Source organism: Spermophilus citellus, assembly GCF_964194105.1.
Source record: "Spermophilus citellus genome assembly, chromosome: 3".
Lineage (NCBI taxonomy): Eukaryota > Metazoa > Chordata > Mammalia > Rodentia > Sciuridae > Spermophilus > Spermophilus citellus.
In genome coordinates, this window is record NC_138184.1 from 73,451,932 (window position 1) to 73,472,423 (window position 20,492).

Below are 20,492 nucleotides of genomic sequence, written 5' to 3' on the forward strand. Positions count from 1 at the left end.
ATAATATTTGTTTTAGTCTATTTTAAAAGACTAGCCAGGGATACAATAAACTTTAAAAATAGCTTTCTATCTAGTATAGTTAGCATAAAAAACTTCCCAGTTGTTTGGAAAACTCATTATACTTGAAGGGTTTATTTGGCAAAATCCTTCTCCATCTATTCCAGTGCCACAGAAAGTGCCTGGCCTCCCACTATTTGTCTTATCTCTGGTAAAAGTTCATTTCTCTTTATGATGCCTTTTCTTGAACTTCCTCATCCCAGAATCAACAAATGTTTGCCCACAGATAACCAAGACACCCGAAGTAACCTGGATATAACTGTGGGCTCTCGGCAACAGGCCACACAAGGCTGGATCAACACCTATCCCCTGTCTAGTGGAATGTCGACCATCTCCAAGAAATCAGGTTTGTGGGAGATTTGCTCCTACATCTGTCACGTCTGAATCCCCATCCTGGTGGCCTGACGGACACTCACTCAGATAACAGAGTGATAGACATCTTCCCCTAGGTTTAGAAACACAAGGTTGATTAGGCGGCCAGGAACTACACTTGTCCTTTGCCTTTCCTCCCTAGGCATGTCTAAGAAAACCAACCGGGGCTCCCAGCTACACAAATACTACATGAAGCGTAGGACACTGCTGTTATCCCTGCTGGTAAGACCCAAGGGTATGGCCACTGCCTACCACATGGCCAGACAGCACCCTAGGTGAGGGTGGCATGTGAGTACCTGCAGAAGGTACATTGGGCATTGGTGTCTGGTATTACTAGGCCACCGAGATCGAGCGTCTCATCACTTGGTATAACCCGCTATCAGCCCCAGAGCTGGAGCTTGACCAGGCCGGAGAGAACAGTGTAGCCAACTGGAGATCCAAGTACATCAGCCTGAGTGAGAAGCAGTGGAAGGACAATGTGAACCTCGCCTGGAGTATCTCTCCTTACCTGGCCGTTCAGCTGCCAGCCAGGTGGGCCCGTGTCACCCACCCTCACCAGAGGTCCTGTGCAGGGGCCTGCCAACTGAGCCATGAATGCTGAGGAGCATGATATGGCCACATCGTGATGAGGACATCAGGCAGGCCAGTTCTCTCAAGATACCCACCCACTCTTTCTGTACAAATGTTGCACAGTAATCCTTATGATGTTGTTAGGCTCCTCCTCTGGGTGCCATAGCACCCCAGAGACTTGGGAGATAACAACAGGGCAAATTCAGAGGCACAGTATGATTTACAGAAGCTTCTGCTTCCAGGAGGCAGACTGCAAAAACAGGCTTGGGGAGGGTTTGGTTTTATTCGTGGATGTCATCTTTGAACACAAGCTACTCAGAGGAATCCTGTGCTGCAACTGACAGCCAAGGGTCCTGTAAGCTCTGACAAGGACAAAATTCTTAGACTGATGGTGGCTGAGAGGGACTGCAGAGACCCACTGTGATGCTGTCCCAGCAGATGGTTCCCCAGGCCCCTGTGGATATGTGAGAGGCAGATATTTCTTAACCAGGAGCCCAAACTTGCCTCCTTTCTGCTTTCTCTGGTCCTAATTTGATCTCAGGAGCAAGACCACAGATGGGTTCTCCTGCATTGTTTCAAAGCACATATTTATGGAATACCTGGGGCAGTAACGCTTGCAAACTCATGACTGTCCTCACACTGAGTAAGGTGCCTTGTGGCCTTAGACTGTAGACTGAGAAGCTGACCTGTGGATAGGCTACTATGAAGGGCCAGCAAGAGAGGATATGGGACTGAAAAAGAGTAAAAGGTGGAGGTTCTAAAGCAAGGACTCTAAAAGGATGCCCTTTGAACAATGAGTGTAGATTAATTCCTGTTTAAGAAAGTTTGGGCATTTCTTCAATCTATTAATGCTATTATTTTTCAAACACTTGTGTTTGAGTGGCTGTCACTTGGTATTGACCTGAATCCCTCTAGTTCATCATTCCCCTCTTGTGGCTGTGGGGGAATGTATTTGCTGGTGAGGCCACCCAACTCACATCTGTGCACCTTAGGTTTAAGAACACAGAAGCCATCGGGAATGAAGTGACCCGTCTCGTTCGATTGGACCCAGGAGCTGTTAGTGATGTCCCTGAAGCTATCAAGGTATCATAGCCCAGACACCAGGCCTGGTTTAAACTGCTCCCAGAAATGCCTAGAAATTATAGAAACTAGACAAAAACAGGGACCTGGTAATCTCAGTGGTATGAAATAATTCCCTGTATTTTCCGCTTCTATTATATAGCATTTATTTTGTTTATCATGGAAAAACAGCTAAGTACTTCAACCTAATTGCAGTTGTGCAGTTAGGTTGAAGTATATTAAACATATCAGAATCATTTTCCATATTGTTATAAGTGGTTTACAATCATCACATTTTGCGGCCATCTTTGTATTGTGGACCATGGGTTGGATCTATCAAGAGGATTCCCAGGGACTGCCTGACCACCCCACATCCCTATTTTCTCCCCAGTTCCTTGTCACCTGGCATACTATTGACGCTGATGCACCAGAGCTCAGCCATGTACTCTGCTGGGCACCCACAGATCCACCTACAGGCCTCTCCTACTTCTCCAGCATGTATCCACCACACCCTCTCACAGCACAGTATGGAGTGAAAGTCCTGCGGTCCTTCCCCCCGGTAAGCCCAGGGCCCTGCCAGAGCTGGCTTCCTGAAGTGATTTAGTGAAGACAGAAGACAGGGTTCCATTATCAACCTGGAAGGCACCCAAGTATTTGGGTCTATCTTAAAAGACATCTTCATTCCCCTTCTTTGTTCAAGTAGTTGTAGAGGATAGATTTTTAGTCCTAATTCTGGCATGTTTTCTTTTTCTATTTTTTTCCCAGATGTGTTTTCTAATCATTTATTTTTTAGTGAGTTTGAGTTAAAAAATAAAGTTTGAGTTTGATTCCAGAGGTGAGCAGACTCCCCACAACAATGCACCAGGGATCCCATGTGACAGCCATGTGGAGGGAAGGTCTGAAGAATATTCTAGAGCCTGACTCACTGTAACCCCAGCATCATGGAATCTACTGTAAATTTCAGCCATTTCCCCAAGGCAGGCTATTTTTATAAGTGAGAGAGGCCTTTTCCTAGTTCTCAGTCCTGCTGTGGCACTCAAAGGAGCACAGCATCCTGTGAACAGAGCAGAAGCAGGGCAGATTCCATTACCTATCATTATGCGTTGGGTGGGACCCTGGAACATCATCTGTGTTGGTTAGTCTAACCTTAGAGATCATGGTCATTTCTCCTCTGTAGGATGCCATCCTGTTCTACATCCCCCAGATCGTGCAAGCCCTCAGGTATGACAAGGTAAGGCTGTGCTGGTACAAGCTGTCCTCGCCTCTCCCAATGCTGTGTACATTGCTTCCCTCACACCCAGTCTGTTCCCCAGCCTGTCCCCAGCTCTCACAGGTTCTGCAGGGACTCCCTCGGGAGCAGGGCTGCCCAGCTGTAACTGCATTCCCTGTGTTCCTGTTGCTGTACCCTGAGGCCCAGTCATGCTCTGCAGGGTTCTAGGACAATTGCCAGCTACTTCATCAGGGTGGGCATCCTGTTCTGGCTTTCCCTTTGTGGGATGGGGGTCTTGACACAGTCATATGAACTCCCTGAACCTCACTCCCTTGTCTCCTCATTGGAAGTGGTGAGCCGGATTAGATAAGATGATGCCAGACTGCCATAACAAAGCACCACAAACCAGGTAGCTTAAACAACAGACATATATTTTTACACAGATCTGATGACTAGAAGTCCAATATCAAGCAGAGCTTGTTTCTTCCATAACATGTAGGCATCTTTTGCCCATGTTTTCACATGTTCTATATATGTCTTTTATCTCCTCCTGTAGGACACCAGTCATACTGGGTTAGGATCTACCCTAATGACCTCATTTTATCTTAATTACTAAAGATCCCATCTCTGAATACAATGAATGCTGAGGTTCTTTAACATGTGCACTAAGGGACACAATTCAGTCCATAAAAGTATACATGTGCATAAAATTAATAGCACAGGGTATGGCACAGAAAACACCCACCAGAGTAGTCACAATCTGGACCCCATACTACCCATACCCCACAGTGGTACTTAATGTGGCCTTATTACATCTGTGCACCACACCCATGTTGAATGCAGCAGCATGTATTTCCATCTTCTCCCACCCTGTGTCCAGCCTCGTTTCCCTGGCTACATTGAGCACTGGACTAAGCTATATACCAGGCAACCTGGCTATGAGCCCCGAGGCTGGATGTCCCAGGGATAGACATATTCCCACAGACTGATATGATGCTCCATCTAGAACAGAAGCCAGCCTCTCTTTTTTTTTTTTAAAGAGAGAGTGAGAGAGGAGAGAGAGAGAGAATTTTTTTTTAATATTTATTTTTTAGTTCTCGGCGGACACAACATCTTTGTTGGTATGTGGTACTGAGGATCGAACCTGGGCCGCACGCATGCCAGGCGAGCGCGCTACCGCTTGAGCCACATCCCCAGCCCTGGAAGCCAGCCTCTCTTAAAAGACAATCCTATAGAATGATTCACTGTCCTAACTAGGTAGTTTCCAGCACTCCAACTAAGTAGTGATACCATGGAGATATCATGTTTATGCCATGTAGATTGGGTCTTAGCACTGGTGCCACAACTTATGGTATAGCCCTAAGGAACCTTTTCTCCAGAAAGCCATTTCCCTTTCCCATCCCCTCCACCCCCATCTCCAGCAATGTTCTCCCTTTACTGCTTGGTGCTATGCTTTGGTGGGAGCTAAACAGAACAGCCTAATCCAGTGGAGAAAGGGAGCTGGAACCACTGCCCAGGATCTCTGTGTGAACTCTGAGTGGTGGCCACCAGAAAAAGGATTGAGCACATGGAAACTTAGGCAGCTACACTTAGCTTGTAAATGAGGCCAAGGTTAGCATAAGGAAATGTAGGTAGGCTGCAGTTTCTATTATTTGCTGGTAGTTTACATCAGCTGCTTTTTAAAAATCTTTCTTATTTATGCCAGAAGTAGTGGCACATGACTATAATCCCAACAACTCAGGGGGCTGAGGCAGGAAAATAACAAGTTTGAAGCCAGGCTGGAAAACTTAGCAAGACCCTGTCTCAAAATTTAAAAAATAAACTGGGCGCAATGGCACACCCTTGTAATCCCAGCTGCTCAGGAGTCTGAGGCAGAAGGATCACAAGTTAAAAGCCAGGTGCTGAGAATCAAACCCAGGGCCTCGAATGTGCAAGGTGAGCACTTTACCACTGAGCCACAACCCCAGCACCCCCCACCCCCGCCGGGATGAGGCTTAGTAATAGAGCACTTGCCTAGCCTGCACAAAGCCCTGAGTTCCATCCATAGGTCTGGGGGGGTGGGGGGGGAATAAGATGGTGCAGTAGAGTGGGTCCTCCTTTCTAGGTCTTTCCTGCCTAGAAAAGTGCAACATGAGATTGTACACATGTTCCCAATTCAAATGTAGGATTACAGGGGTTTTTTGTATTTTGTTTTTTTACTGTATTTCATTTTTAAGTTTGAATATTTTAACACTAATAATATTGGTTGTTAACTACATTAACAAAGTACTTTTTTATTTTATCCTACTATATAATACTTGGTAGCTTCAAAATAGCAATGCCAATATTGTTACTAACAATTTGCTTACTGAAAACTAGTTCAGATGTTTTTGCCTTTTTGTCCTTATATTTTCCACTGGGGGAAAAATATATGCTCTCTTGTGAAAGTTATTTTCTGTCTGTGGTTATAACAACACAGGACTTAGCTAACTTTATTTTTTTTTCCTGCTTACCATTTTAAGGGAATTTTTTTAAAGTTCTAAGCCTGTGAGGACCAAATATCTATACATATTTGCTTAGACTTTTTTTAAATAAAAGGAAGAATAAGGCTAGGTGCTGTGGTACATACCTGTAGTCCTAGCTACTCAGGAAGCTGAGGTAGATGGATAGTTTGAGTCCAGGAGTTCAAGCCCAGCATGGCAACATAGTAAGACTCTGTTTAAAAGAAAAAGGTGGGGTGCAAGAACAAACCAAATCAAAAGCTAATAAAAATTTCCAGGGAGATGGGCTGGGGTTGTAGCTCAGTGGTGGAATGCTTGCCTCCCATGTGTGAGGCATTAGGTTTGATCCTCAGCACCACATAAAAATAAATAAAATAAAGGTATTGTGTCTATGTACAACTAAATATATGTATTTTTTTAATATTTCCAGGGAGAGAGAAAACAAGATGAAGTAGTAGATATGTACCATGTTTAGTAATTTTTACTTTGGAACTCTCAGTGTTTACATTATTATAAAGAAAACATTTAAAAGCTATAGATTGGGCTGGGGATGTGGCTCAAGCGGTAGCACGCTCGCCTTGAATGCGTGTGGCCCGGGTTCGATCCTCAGCACCACATACAAACAAAGATGTTGTATCTGCTGAAAGCTTAAAAAAATAAATAAAAAATTCTCTCTCTCTCTCTCTCTCTCTCTCTCTCTCTCTCTCTCTCTCTTAAAAAATAAAAAAATAAAAGCTATAGATTATTCACTGTTTACCTTTAGATTCATTTGCTGTCCAACTACAACTAAAAACAAAATATTTTTTAAAAAACAGAATTGGGAAATATCCAAAGCCATGAATTATTAAAGCATTTCCTATGCTAAGCCCAGCCACCCACAATCCAAATTGGGAATATCCATCTTAGGAATACTTTACTATATGGTTGGCCTCAGATTGCTAAAGGTGAGACCTCTTCTGGGAGTCTTCTCTGAGTGGCCAGTCTGCCTTTCTTAAGCCCACGACATGGTCATTAAAACTAGAGTTACCTGCCAGGTGCACAGTGGTGCACACCTGTAATCCCAGCAACTCGGGAGGTTGAGTCAGGAGGATAGTGAGTTCAAAGCCAGCCCTAAAAATAGCAAGGTTCTGGGCAACTCAGGGAAACCCTGTTTCTAAATAAAATACAAAATAGGGCTGGTGATGTGGCTCAGTGATTGAGTGCACATGAGTTCAATTCCCAGTATCAAAAAAAAAAAGTTACCAAGCTGGATGTAAGGGTGCATATCTGTAATCTCAACTACTCAGGAGACTGAGGCAGGAGGATTGCAAATTTAAAGCTAGCCTGGGCAACTTATTGAGATCCTGTCTCAAATTAATATTTAAAGAGTAGTCTGGAGGTGTAGCTCAGTGGTAGAGCACTCCTTGCCTAGCATGCATGAGACCCTGGTTTTAAGCTCTGTATGGTGGGGGGAAAAAAAACTGGTGCTACTGGTCTAGTGGTAAGAAATGATCAGAAAGGAAGAGAAATAGGTCCTTAGGATACTGGCTGTGTGTCAACTTAGCAGAAAATAGGTGTACATTAGATAGGGCTTTCTAGAATCTGCTCATCACTTTACTTTGGAACATTTGTTCTAAACAGCCTGCTTACAAATGAGCTTTTGGTACCTAGTCTACTCATTTCTCACACTTAACAAAAGCAAAAATTGCTTTTGGAGGGCTTTGTTCATTTACTTGCTTACAGTACTGGGGATCGATCTCAGGGCTTTGCACATGCTAGGCAAGCTCTCTTTACCACTGAGCTATATCCCCGGCCCCAGAAACTAGTTTTGAGAATCATGGTTTTTAAATTCAACATGTAGAAACAGGAGACAAATGCTGATTCAGGCCTGTATTGAAGACCTCTCCCACTTGGGTCCCAACTCACCAGCTACCAGCCAGCTGAAACTTGGCCTGTCCCCCTGGGCTAGTTTTGCCATTGATCCTGGAGAGCTCACCCACACAGTTGGTAGCTGTGCAGCCAAGCTTTGGGAGTTAACTCTTCAACTGGGTTAGAAAATCTTCCTGGGCTGGGGATGTAGCTCAGTGATAAAGCACTTGCCTAGCATATGTGAGACTCTGAGTTCAATTCCCAGCACATCACTACAAAAAAAAGAAAAAGGACGAACGTCATTTCTGGCAGAAAGTGAGTGGACCCAAAGCCTGGGCTGACAGTGATTTTGCTTTACTACAGATGGGCTATGTGCGTGAGTATATTCTGTGGGCAGCATCCAAATCCCAGCTTCTGGCACACCAGTTTATCTGGAACATGAAAACTAACATCTACCTGGACGAAGAGGGGCACCAGAAGGACCGTGAGTTGTTTTTTTTTTTTTTTTTTTTTTTTTTGTTTTTTAGTGATACACTTCTCACTATTAACATTACAGGCAGAGCAGCCTTCTTCAAAAAACGTTTGCTATATGTCCCCTCCAAGAACCACCAAGCAGCTCTCAGGGGTAAGAGCCCCAGGTTAGACAGCTGTTTGTCTGATCAGAGCTCAACACACTCTGCCTGTGTCTGACACAACCTATGATTCTGTGTAAGGGCAGCAATTCTCCAAGTAGCCTCTAGGCTCTTCATACTCTTTTAAAAACTGTTGAAACCTCAAAGAGCTTTGGTTTATGTGGGCATTAGCTATCAATATTAAACAGAATTAGAAATTAAAACTGAGAGGGCTTAGTATTAAGTATGGCATTAAGTATAGCTTAATTATAGGGTGCTTGCCAAGCTAATATGCAAAGCCCTGGTTCAATCCCCAGTACTAGGTGCTGGGAAAGGGGTGGGGAGCCTGAGGAATTTTAAAAATTTAAAAAGGCTAAATCATCTAGGTTTGTGTAAGTACACTGTATGATGGTCACAGTTACCAAAATTGCCTAATAATGCATTTCTCATTTCATGTTCCATTGTTAAGTGACACATGGCTATATTGAAAAATCATCTAATATCCCACCCAGTCTTGTCAGAAAGATATTTAAGTTAGGAAGCTGTTGAACTCATAGGAGCAGATGTAAGTTATTTTCCCCCCAAAAAAAATTTTTAGTTCTCCTTTTTTGACAGTATCTAAATTTCTGAGGCTGGCCTCAAATTTGCAATCCTCTGGCCTCATAATCCCAAGCCTGTAATCCCAAATCACTGGGATTACGGGTTTGTGCCACCACACCCACAATTCTTAGTTCTCCTTTAAGTGGCAGATTTTCTGTTCATTTTCAAGAAAACTTCTGCCATAGATTTAAGTCTGAATAGCTATATTTTACCTATCATTCTTTGAAGTAATAAATGAAGTCCTACTGGGCAAAGTAATCCTAACTACTCTGGAGGTTGAAGCAGGAGTATCATAGGTTTGGACTCAACCTTGGCAATTTGGAGAGATGTTGTCTCAAATTTTTAAAAAGGGGGTATAGCTGCTAGGTGCAATGGCACACATCTGTAATCCCAGCGGCTCTGGAGGCTGAGACAGGAGGATTGCAAGTTCAAAGCCAGCCTCAGCAATAGTAAGGCGCTAAGCAACTCAGACCCTGTCTCTAAATAAAATACAAAATAGGGGCTGGGGTTGTGGCTCAGTGGTAGAGCGCTCGCCTCGCACGTGTGAGACCCTGGGTTCAATCCTCAGCACCACATAAAAATAAATAAACAAAATAAAGATATTGTGCCCATGTATAAATAAACAAATATTTTTTAAAAATAAATAAAATACAAAATAGGGCTGGGGATGTGGCTCAGCAGTTAAGTGTCCCTGAGTTCAATCCCTGGCACCCTACCACCCTCCCAAAAAAGGGAGTGTAGCTCAGTGGTAGAGTGTACCAGTGTTCAATACCCAGCACCACCAAAAAAACAAAACAAAAAATAGTTTCATGAAAAAAGAGGTGAGTTCAGCTTGAAAGTCAGACAAATGCTCTGTTCTCAGGTCAGGACAGTGCAGGCTTTAAATACAGCAAGGTCACTGCTTGGGCATCCTATTTTCATCACACAGAATATTGAAAAGTCATGTATTACTTCATGGGGGACATTCTCAAGTGACACTGGCTTTTTCTTTACTGTGAGTGTATAGCAGTAAGGAATCCATGCATGTGGCCCTGTCTTCAGCTCCACTCTGGTGCCAGAAGCTTTTCCCATTAGCATAGCTAGTGTCAGCAGTGAAGAGGGCAATGATGGCCTGCATACCACATCCACAGAGCACACTACACATACTTCCATTAGGGTGCTGAGATACCCTTGGCCTGAGTGGCAGACGTCCATGGATTTTACTGAAGGACTCTATTGCAGCCACAAGAGCTCAACTTTTTTGTTTCTTTGGCAGCTGACATTGGTGACCTTTTGGAGCAGTTAGTAGAAGAGATTACAGGCTCCCTGTCAGGCCCAGCCAAGGATTTCTACCAGCGAGAATTTGACTTCTTTAACAAGATCACCAATGTATCAGCCATCATCAAGTAAGTGGCAGCACTTCAGAATCCTTTTCTGGGATGTCTCATTCCAATCCCTGTCACTCCTTGAAATTGCCTAGGGAGCTTTAAAAACATCAGTGCCTGGTCCCAAGTTCCCATCCCAACCAGGTAAATGAGAGTTCCTGTGGTGGGGCTGCTGCTGATTCTGGTATACAGCCAGAGTGAAGGAGCTCTGCTCTGGTGATTCAACGTAACTTGCACTGCCACATCATTTCAGGACACATCTTAGTTTCAATCCCTGTGTTGTCCCACAGTTAAGTCACTCTGCCTTCTCCAAGCTCTGAAGGATCCCAGTGGTATCAGGGAAATTACACATCCTTCACAGCTTCTATCATTATTGGCCTGGGCCCTCAATTCACATGGATCTGACTCCATGCTTGGCTCTCAGTGTCATTTCTCATTTGCATGGTATGGAGTCCTGGAGTTGAGGACATTGGGCACATGCCCAGGATGACTCAGGAAAGGGAGGGAGGATTAGGCACAGTTCTTCCGGGCCTTGCTCCCCCTGGGCTATCTCCATCACACAGCTGCTTCTACTTTGGTCATTCCAAGACCTGACCATGTCTCCAGTAGCTCTTTCCTGGGCAGCAATTCTGGCAGCTTCTAGCCCACAAAGATGAAGGGTTGGAGGAGTATGTTAGTCAGATTTGCCTCACTATAACAAAATACCTGAAATAATCAATTTAAAAAGAGGGAAGGCATTGGGGCTGGGGCTGTAGCTCAGTGGCAGAGTACTTGCCTCACATGTGTGAGGAACTGGGTTCAATCCTTAGTATCACATAAAAATAAACAAATAAAATAAAGGCTTTCTGTTCATCTACATCTACAAAAAAATTAAGAAAGAAAAAGAGGAAAGAGGTTAGGGATGTAGCTCAGTGTACATGCTTACCATTCACAAGGCCCTGGATCTGATCCCCAGCACCAAAAAGAGGAAAGGCTTATTTTGGCTTATAGTGTCAGAGGGTTCAGTCCATGATCAGTTAGTCCTATTTCTTTTGGGCCTCTGGCAACAGGAACACATAGCAAAGGAAGCTACTCACCTATGGCAGCAAAGAATCAGAAAGAGACCAGCATTGCCAATCTCTTTAGGGGCAAACCTCCAGTGACCTAAAAGCTCTCACTAGGTCTTACCTTTTAAAAGTCTCTATCACTTTCCAGTAGCACTAAGCTCAGGATTAAGCCTTTAATACATGTGCCTTTGGGAGACATTTCAGATCCAAACTATAGGAGGGAGATAACATTTCCTGGGTGGTATCATGTGTAAATAGGTGCAGGTCTCCAATTATCACCTTCCACCCTTATCCTAAGGCAGGAAGTCTAAAGGACCTGCCAGTCATGCAGGAAGTAAATTACAGAGACAGCATTTGAATCCAGCCCCCATAGCCACCTGTCTTTCCCAATGCTTCAAACAGCAATACACACATCCCACACACAAGGCAAGAGGCAGAGACAACTAGAAAACAGCCCCACCTTGGTCCTGTGACCATCTAGGCTTCTCCATGAGAAATACCGCACAGGCACTGCTGCAAATAGTCTCCTGACAATTGGGACTTGGGCAGGAATAGCTGGAACTGGGAAGAGAGAAATAGAAAAGGGAATACAAATGGGATGGCTGTGGGCTGTCCCTCAGTGGCCAGTTCCTGCAGGAAACAACAAAGCATTTCTGTTTTGTTTTTCAGGCCCTACCCTAAAGGCGATGAGAGAAAGAAGGCTTGTCTGTCAGCTCTGTCTGAAGTGAAGGTGCAGCCTGGTAAGCAGGCAGCCTCTGTAGGCCTGTGAAACAGAGAGGAACTTCTGCTCTCTCCAGGTAGTACAGGGCACCCATAAAGACAATGGCCAGCCACACACACATATGCTTGGGCCCTTGGGCATCGAATGCTCCAAGAATGGGGTTTCCTCTTATCCTTCTTCTGGATACATTTACAGAGGAAGAGAAGCCCTTGACTATGGAAGAAGCACAAGAATGGAAGTGTGTTGAGAGATGCTGAGACTAGCAGAGGCAGGGTGGAAAATTCCCTCCTGGAGAGCAAAATTCCACCAGGGTTGGTGGCAGATAGCTTCTGTGAAGCTGAGGCTCAGCACATCCTCTTTGATAAGCATCTCCTGGGAGGTGTGGCTCATTTATTAGCTGTCTGGAAAGATCTGTGAAAGTCAGAGTCAGGGAGGACAGATCTATAATAGCCAAAGTATAAGAAGTTGCTGGTAACCACGGATGAGAAGCAGTCCTCTGCAAGGTGGGCTGACTGCAGGGTGGACTTTCCATGTAAAGTGTATGTTGGGAACTGTTTGTTGCCTCCACCATGATCATACGTGAGCTCCCTATGCCTCCCTTCTGTTCCTGCACAGGCTGCTACCTGCCCAGCAATCCTGAGGCCATTGTGCTGGATATTGACTACAAGTCTGGGACTCCCATGCAGAGGTGAGTGCCTCCCTTGCCCCCTTCTGCAGTGGCCTTACTTAGTAGTTTGCTGTATCACATGTGCCATGTTCTTTCTTTTCTTTTTCTTTTTTTTTTTTTTTTTTTTTTTTTTTTTTTTTTTTTTTTTTTTTTTTTGTAGTGCTGCAAAAGCCCCATATCTGGCTAAATTTAAGGTGAAACGATGTGGAGTAAGTGAACTTGAAAAAGAAGGTCAGTAAAGAATTCTGCTTTAATTTGGGATCTAAATGCTTTTCCTTGCTAGTGCCAGTTTCTTTTGGCCTATTTAGTTTATTACCAGCTCCCCATAAAAGATGATGGCTGCTACCTCTCAATCTTACCTCTCCCTTGGAGATGGCATGGAACTTGTATATATGACAGACATGCCCACCTTGGAAATATGCCCCAAGTCAGCTGCATAATCAGAAGGCCCCTTTAGGACTGAGTAGCTTGGGGAATTTGTGACTTAGTTTCCTCTGGCAGCCTTACAGACTGGGGTCATAAATCTTACATCCAGGTGTTGGCAGAGCCATGCTCTCTCTGAAGGCTCTAAAACAAGATTCTTCTTGCTTCACCAAGCTTTTGGTGGTCTCCAGCAATCCTTGATATTCCCTGGCTTATAGCAGCATCGCCCAAACCTTCACCTCTGCCTTCACATGGCCAAATTTCCCTCTTATAAGGATGCTAGTCATTAGATTTGAACACCACCCCCCATCCAATATGACCTCATCTTGACTTGATTATACCTGAAAAGACCCTATTTCCAAATAAGTCACATTCTGAGGTTTTGGGTAAGCAAGAATTTTGGAGTAACACATTTCAACCCAGTAAAGGGGATGTGGCCAGCTGCAGAGAGGCCGCTGGCCATTGTGGGGGCACACCTTCCATGGCCTTTACTACACTCTGGCTCCTAAGGCTCCTGGGAACCCCAGTGTACAGACATGTTCCTCCTGTCCCACGGACTCACAGTGCCCAACACTGATCCTGGGCATACCTGAGACCTCTCTGTGTATAAAAATGGGGTTCCTGTTTTCAGTTTCATTTAAGCCTGAATATTCTTAGGAAAAGACTCCTGACCCAGTAATTCCACCCGCTGACTCATGACATTTTGGAGGCCCTCTAGGATCCCTGTTTGGCCCCATTGAGCTTTGCAGAATTGATCCCCAAGATTCCTGGGATTCTCTCCAGGCTCGTGAGCAGGACTTTGCCCTGAAGCCTAACAGGGCTTCTCACTACCCTTGGCCTCTCTGCCTCACTCACAGGTCTTCGATGCCACTCAGACTCTGAGGATGACTCGGGCAGTCAGGATGCTGATGATCAGAAGATCTGCTGGCAGGCAGCCATCTTCAAAGTGGGGGATGACTGCCGGCAGGTGACAGAGTTGACTTAGCAGGGCCATGCCTCTTTTTCCCCAGGTTGTAGGCACACTAAAGAGGCAAGCTTTACATACAGAGATGTGAATCTTTGCTTCCCCTCATTTGGTTCAGGTACCATGTAGTAAATTAGGGCTGTGCCAAACCCAGTGATCTCTCCTTCTTGCCCTAACTGCTCCACCTCCAGTGCCCACCCAGAGGGAAATGCCCTGAGGCCAGCAGGGCCCCCCCCCATTTGTATCCTCCAGGCCTCATGGCCTTATGCCTAACCCATGCCTGAGTGCGAAGTGAGTTAAGGCCCTGCTCAGCTATGGCCTCCCTTCTTCTATTACTGGCTTCTCGGCTTCTGCCCTGTGTGAACCTCAAGGACCACTAGGAACTGAGTGGGCCAGGGACCAAGGAGAGGCCAGCCAACTGCATCCCATACCTCCTTGGTTCCTAGGACATGTTGGCCCTGCAGATCATTGACCTTTTCAAGAACATCTTCCAGCTGGTTGGCCTCGACCTCTTTGTTTTTCCCTATCGGGTAGTGGCTACTGCCCCTGGGGTAAGTTACCTGAACAGGAGCCCCACAAAAAACCTGTCAATGCCCTCCACTTAGCAGGCCTTAAGATCCATCCTTCCTTCTTTCTTTTCTAGTGCGGGGTGATAGAGTGCATCCCTGACTGCACTTCTCGAGACCAGCTAGGACGCCAGACAGACTTTGGCATGTATGACTACTTCACACGTCAGTATGGGGATGAGTCTACCCTGGCCTTCCAACAGGTAACCAGCAGGGCCTCAGCCCCAGAGGGCTTATTTATACCCATCCCACCTCCACCACTCTCCTGTTAATCAGCACCTGCTTGCTTCCTTCCCCTGATCTTCAGAGTCCTCCTTCATTAGGGATACCTGTAACCTCCCATGGCTATCATCATAGGAGCCTAGAGCTGAATTCCCCAGCAGAAAATGAACCTCTGAGTGTGGGAGGTCCTGCACATCAGACCCAGCCATGCTCACTTCTACTGCTGAGGTCTGCCAAGGTGGAGCCAGAGAGCCAGGCTTGGGGTCCTGGGTACAGAATCAGGGAGAGCTCCCACAGGTCCCAGAGCCATTGTAGCCCTTTCTACACAGGCACGCTACAACTTTATCCGAAGCATGGCCGCCTACAGCCTCCTATTGTTCCTGCTGCAGATCAAGGACAGACACAATGGCAACATCATGCTGGACAAGAAGGGCCACATCATCCACATTGGTCAGCCGGGCCACAATTATAATATCTACTCCTTTCACCCTTCAGACTTCAGGGAAGGAAGGGGGCACCCACAGAGAAGAGCAAGCATGCCCAGAGCCACCCATCAGGGAGGGCTGGTGGGGGGGGGGCATACATGTCAAGCTCTAAGATCCAGGCTATTGGCCACCAAGCCATCATACTGTGGAGGGTACCCAACTGGGCCCCAGGAAGTTGCCACCCTAGGGGAGTAGCCAGGAGCTCCAGGTCAGGAACCAGGCTTGTTCAAGCTTAGTACAGGCCTCATTTTACTCCAGCCTGCTCCAACCTTCACTTTCTTCCCTCTCTCTTCTTCCTCTGCCTATACCTCCCTGGCTGTCCCCAAGAAAACCTGGCCCATGGCCTGATTGTGGCTTGTGGTATTTCTGAGTCCATTTCTGCTCCTTAAAACAGACTGCCAGGGCTGGGGCTGTAGCTCAGCGGCAGAGCACTTGCCTAGCATGTGTGAGGCACTGATTTGATCCTTAACACCACATAAAAATGAAACAAATAAAGGCATGCTGTCCATCTACAACTATAATTTTTTAAATGACTTGCTTATTTAAAAAAAAAAAAAAAAAAGATTGCCCCCATCCCCACCTGCCCTCACATCTGCCCCAGTTACAGGTGGCTTTGGGGTCTTGCAGACTTTGGCTTCATGTTTGAAAGCTCACCGGGAGGCAACCTTGGCTGGGAACCAGACATCAAGCTGACAGACGAGATGGTGATGATCATGGGAGGCAAGATGGAGGCTACTCCCTTCAAATGGTTCATGGAGATGTGTGTCCGTGGCTACCTGGCTGTGCGGTGAGACCTGGGGCATCAGAATAGACAGCCCCTTAAAGGTGGAGAGGAGAGAGGTGCCAGCAGCACCTGGTACCCAGGCCTTACCTTCTGGTCACCACTCTGTTCACCTCTGCTAGCAATCTCTCCTCACTCTGAACCTCCAGTCACATCCTGCCAATGCCCCTCAGTCTTAGGCTTCCCCTTTAGGGCATCTTACCTACCCTTTAACAATTGCCTGAGCACCTACCATCCCCCAAACTGCATACTGGAGACTGGTATTGTCTGGTTTCACATGGTATGTCACTTGGCCAAGTCCACACAACATGTGTGATAACATCTAGACTCTAACCCCTAAGTACCTCCTGCTCTTCAGGACAAGGGAGGGTCAGATTATCCTTGAAACCATGGCTAGAGGCCTCACATGGTCTGGACAGGGTGGGACCACTCAACAATCCTGGGGTGTGTGTGAACAACCCAGTCCAGGGATGTGCCAGCTGGGGAGCAGCAAGTTGCATGTGAAGGGGCTGCCATAGAAGGAAAGGTGCAGTGGGAATCCAGAGGGACCTGTTGGGGACACCATGCCACAGGACTATAGGCAGGGCCACCTGCTCAGGCTGACTTTTGTCTACCCTACAATCCCCATCTCTCCACAGGCCTTATATGGACGCAGTTGTCTCTCTGGTCACTCTCATGTTGGACACGGGTCTGCCCTGTTTCCGTGGCCAGACAATCAAGCTCTTGAAGTAGGTTCCTTAACAGACACACAGACCATCTGGGGGACAGTTGTCCATTGGCATAGGCTCTACCCATGGGACCCTGTTATGTGACTGTAACTGTGATTATCATTTCCTTGCAACTCCAGAGCAGACAGCGTTCCTGGGTGAAACTGTCATCAGATCATATTTGCAGAACAACCCAGCTTCTGCTGGCCACATGAGGTCACATGCAGGCATCCTTTAGTTTCTTGATGTTGCTGACCTGACCCTAAGCCCTGGGACTGTAGCAGCTTAGCTGCCCCATGCTTAGTCCTCCCCAGCCATGGGACCACTTAGGCCTAGAAGCTGAAGGGACAGGGACAAGCCCATACTAGGCCACATATACCCTCAGCACTATTCCCAGATTCTGGAACATGGATTCTAAGGGTACATTTCCAGGGCATGGTCTTCAACTAAACAGATTTGCACAGATGCCACAATTCATTCCACAGGCAGAACCACTTCACACTGGAGGCAGGGTTAGGAAGGGAGCTATAGCAGCCAACAGCAACACCCTTTGGTCTTTCTCCCAGGCATAGATTTAGCCCCAACATGACTGAGCGAGAGGCTGCAAATTTCATCATGAAGGTCATCCAGAGCTGCTTCCTCAGTAACAGGCAAGTCACTACCTGCCCATGGTCACAGGGAGGCCAGGGCTAGGCCTAGATCAGGTGACAATGAGCCTGTATTCCCACAGGTCTCTTGTGGGGAGACCTGTGATTACTTGATAGTAATGGAAACTCTCAAGGAGTAATGGGTGCTGATTCAGGGAGGCTTGGGAATGCTGAGGAGAACACCTGGCAGAGGTCGAAGGAAGGACTTATAGGGTTGTTGAACTTCAGGCACACAGGGCCAAGAGGAGCAGGAAGGGAGCTCCAGATGGTTTGGACACCTTGTGCAGGTGCTGTGTTAGCACTGATGGAAGGGGCAGGGTGGGGACAATTGTCACATTTTTTTTTTTAAAGAGAGAGTAAGAGAGGAGAGAGAGAGAGAGAGAGGGGGAGAATTTTTAGTATTTATTTTTTAGTTCTCGGTAGACACAACATCTTTGTTGGTATGTGGTGCTGAGGATTGAACCCGGGCCACACACATGCAAGTGGTAGCGAGCGCGCTACCACTTGAGCCACATCCCCAGCCCCCAATTGTCACATATTGATGTGAGAACCATGATGGGAGGTGGGTGTAGGTGCTAAAGGCAGAGCCCAGGCTGAGGGGTGAGAGTCAGAGGTGACTTTGAAGTGTCCACTCTGAACAGGGAGAAGGTGGTTTGAGCAATTAGGTGATTGCTAATCCACAGAGGGGGGTCTCCTAAAGATGGGGAGAATAGGAGGCTGGGGTGCCTAGTTGCATGGTGAGTCACTCTATACCAAAGCAGGCAGAGAACCAGGGTATAGCCATCTAATCAGGAAACTGCTGGCTGAGCCTGAGAGGAAGATGTAGAGAACCCACCCAGAAAGCCCACAGGGTCTGGTGCCCTAACAGGCAAAAAGAAAGAGGCCTGAAGAACACGGCAGAGAAATGGGAGGTAGCTCAGGATGGGTGTGGGGAGCACCCAAGTATTGTCAAATGGCATTTCTATGAAAGCAGTTTGTGGAACAGAATAAAGAGGATCTAAGGTGAAATAAGACAAGCATGTGCTGAGAGTGCGGAGCAGGCTGGGAATAGAAAGAGGGAGGACTATGCCTCCCAAATCAGGGAATGACAGGCCATGGGGCTGAGGTGGTGGCATCTGTACACCTGAGCCTGTTTTAGAGTCTGCTGCCAGTATATTCACACATTCAAGTTGCTGGGTTGAGCAGGAAGCAGGGTTTAGCAGGTAGGGAGGACTCCCCAGGGGTGAGGAGGTGCCCTGACTGAGCAGCCTCCTTATAGCCTCCCTTTACTCTCTTGCTTTGACCTTCTAGGAGCCGGACCTATGACATGATCCAATACTATCAGAATGACATCCCTTATTAAGGAGTGGCCCTCTGAAGTCCAGCCCTCTGCCCTGTGTGGCCCTTCCCAAAGGCCACCCCACAATCATGGAGCATGAGAGCATTTCTGCCCCCAGCTGTCCCTCAAGAAGCTCCCACACTATGGTCAAAATGGGTGAGCTACTGTTGGCCCTGCCATTTCACCCAGCAGCATGTTTTATAGGAAAAAGAACTGAAGCCCTAGAACCTGGCAACTGCTCCTTCCTTAGGCATGGCCTCATGTGACAATGCTTGGTGATGCCAGAGAGACTGAGATGACAATCATCTGATGGTGCTGTCTATGCACAGGTGTGAATCTTTTGTTTGCACTGGATACATTCCCTACCTGGCTTATTACATAGGTACATAAAGTATTTTCTTGTGTATAAAAAATTATATGCAACTTAAGATTGAACTAACATGGACAAAATAAAAACCCCCAAAAATGCTGTGTTGGAATTTTATTTTTGCACTACTGGGAATTGAGCTAAGGGCACTCCACCACTGAGCTACATCCCCAGCCCTTTTTATTTACAAAGTTTTGGTGAGGCTGGTCTCAAACAGGATATTCCTGCCTCAGCCTCCTGAGTCTCTGAAATTACAGGTGAGCACCACTGTGCCTGGTTTGACTGATGAGTTTATCAGTGTGTCCTAGCTTTGCTTCTGAAGGGGGAAGGCTCAGTGTTACCTGCTTTTCCTCCTTGTGTCCTTTATAGAGGGGAAAGACCCTCCTGCTCGGGAATTGCCCTCATGGGACTTTCGCAGGTTGCTGGCCCAGACACACCAGTTATGGCTTAAGCCTCACACAAATGCCAAAAATAACATTGTATTATCCTCAACTGATTCCTGCCAGCTTCAGAGCTGTCTCTCTCTCTCAGGACTGCCAAGGAGGTTACCCCACTTGTTTTTGTCCTAAGCGCAAGCTTCATTCATTTGCATTTGCTCTAGTCATTCCCATGATGGGCAATTACTTCTGCTGTCATCTCTCTCTCAGAGGTGCTGTGTTCTGGGACTGCAAAATTGTTGCTTGACTAGCTCCTAATAACTATCTATTCTAACCCATTATCTTCTCTATCTTAAGCAGGCAAGCAGACTAAGACAGGTGCAGTGTAATCCCAGTGGCTTGGGAGGTTGGGACAGGAGGATCCCAAGTTCAAAGCCAGCCTCAGCAACTTAGCAAGGACTTAAGCAACTTAGCAAAATCCTGTCTCAAAATAAAAAATAAAAAGGGCTGAGGATGTGGCTCAGTGGCTAAGCACCCCTGTGTGGTTCAATCTCTGGTAGAAAAAAAAAAAAAGAATCGAAGCCAGAAAATAATTTTTTTTCATTCACAATATTGGCTAGGGCTGGGGCTGTAACTCAGTGGTAGAGCACCTGCCTTGCACGTGTGAGGTACTGGGTTCAATCCTCAGCACCACATAAAAATAAATGAAGACATTGTGTCCATCTATTACTAAAAATGGAAAATAAAGATTGGCTTAATAATGGGTCAGAAAATAAAGATTGGCTTAATAATGGGTCAGAGGTAAAGAGTACTAAAAATGAAAAATAAAGATTGGCTTAATAATGGGTCAGAGGTAAAGAGAAAACCAATCACCTGAAAGGGCAATGGAATTACTAAAATGATGAAATTACCACAGCATGAAGAAAGGTGAACAAGAAGCTCCTATCAACTTAGAATTGCCAGAGTTGATGAAGAATCAATACTCAGCTTCAGGTAACAGTTGAAGCCTGAGCAATATATGTAAAAGTAT

The 20,492-nt window shown here is 46.2% G+C and overlaps 1 protein-coding gene across 6 annotated transcripts in view; it reads left to right on the plus strand.

Moving 5' to 3' along the window:
* Window positions 1-19,185, plus strand: part of PI4KA (phosphatidylinositol 4-kinase alpha) — a 136,771-nt gene extending 117,586 nt beyond the window's left edge. For 5 of the 6 annotated variants that reach the window (XM_081286953.1, XM_081286951.1, XM_081286952.1 and 2 more), the window contains 19 exons: window positions 284-403; window positions 572-651; window positions 767-960; window positions 1,992-2,082; window positions 2,450-2,617; window positions 3,236-3,289; window positions 7,960-8,080; window positions 10,063-10,192; window positions 11,887-11,957; window positions 12,554-12,626; window positions 12,766-12,836; window positions 13,886-13,995; window positions 14,439-14,543; window positions 14,636-14,761; window positions 15,110-15,230; window positions 15,893-16,052; window positions 16,685-16,774; window positions 17,320-17,403; window positions 18,691-19,185. In XM_081286953.1, coding sequence (XP_081143079.1) covers window positions 284-403; window positions 572-651; window positions 767-960; window positions 1,992-2,082; window positions 2,450-2,617; window positions 3,236-3,289; window positions 7,960-8,080; window positions 10,063-10,192; window positions 11,887-11,957; window positions 12,554-12,626; window positions 12,766-12,836; window positions 13,886-13,995; window positions 14,439-14,543; window positions 14,636-14,761; window positions 15,110-15,230; window positions 15,893-16,052; window positions 16,685-16,774; window positions 17,320-17,403; window positions 18,691-18,742 — 2,021 coding nt within the window. In that variant the 3' untranslated portion in view covers window positions 18,743-19,185. Of the gene's footprint in view, window positions 1-283; window positions 404-571; window positions 652-766; window positions 961-1,991; window positions 2,083-2,449; window positions 2,618-3,235; window positions 3,290-7,959; window positions 8,081-10,062; window positions 10,193-11,886; window positions 11,958-12,553; window positions 12,627-12,765; window positions 12,837-13,885; window positions 13,996-14,438; window positions 14,544-14,635; window positions 14,762-15,109; window positions 15,231-15,872; window positions 16,053-16,684; window positions 16,775-17,319; window positions 17,404-18,690 lie in introns of those variants that run through there. The other variant, XR_014021141.1, reaches the window with a different exon arrangement.
* Window positions 19,186-20,492: the final 1,307 nt, after the last annotated feature.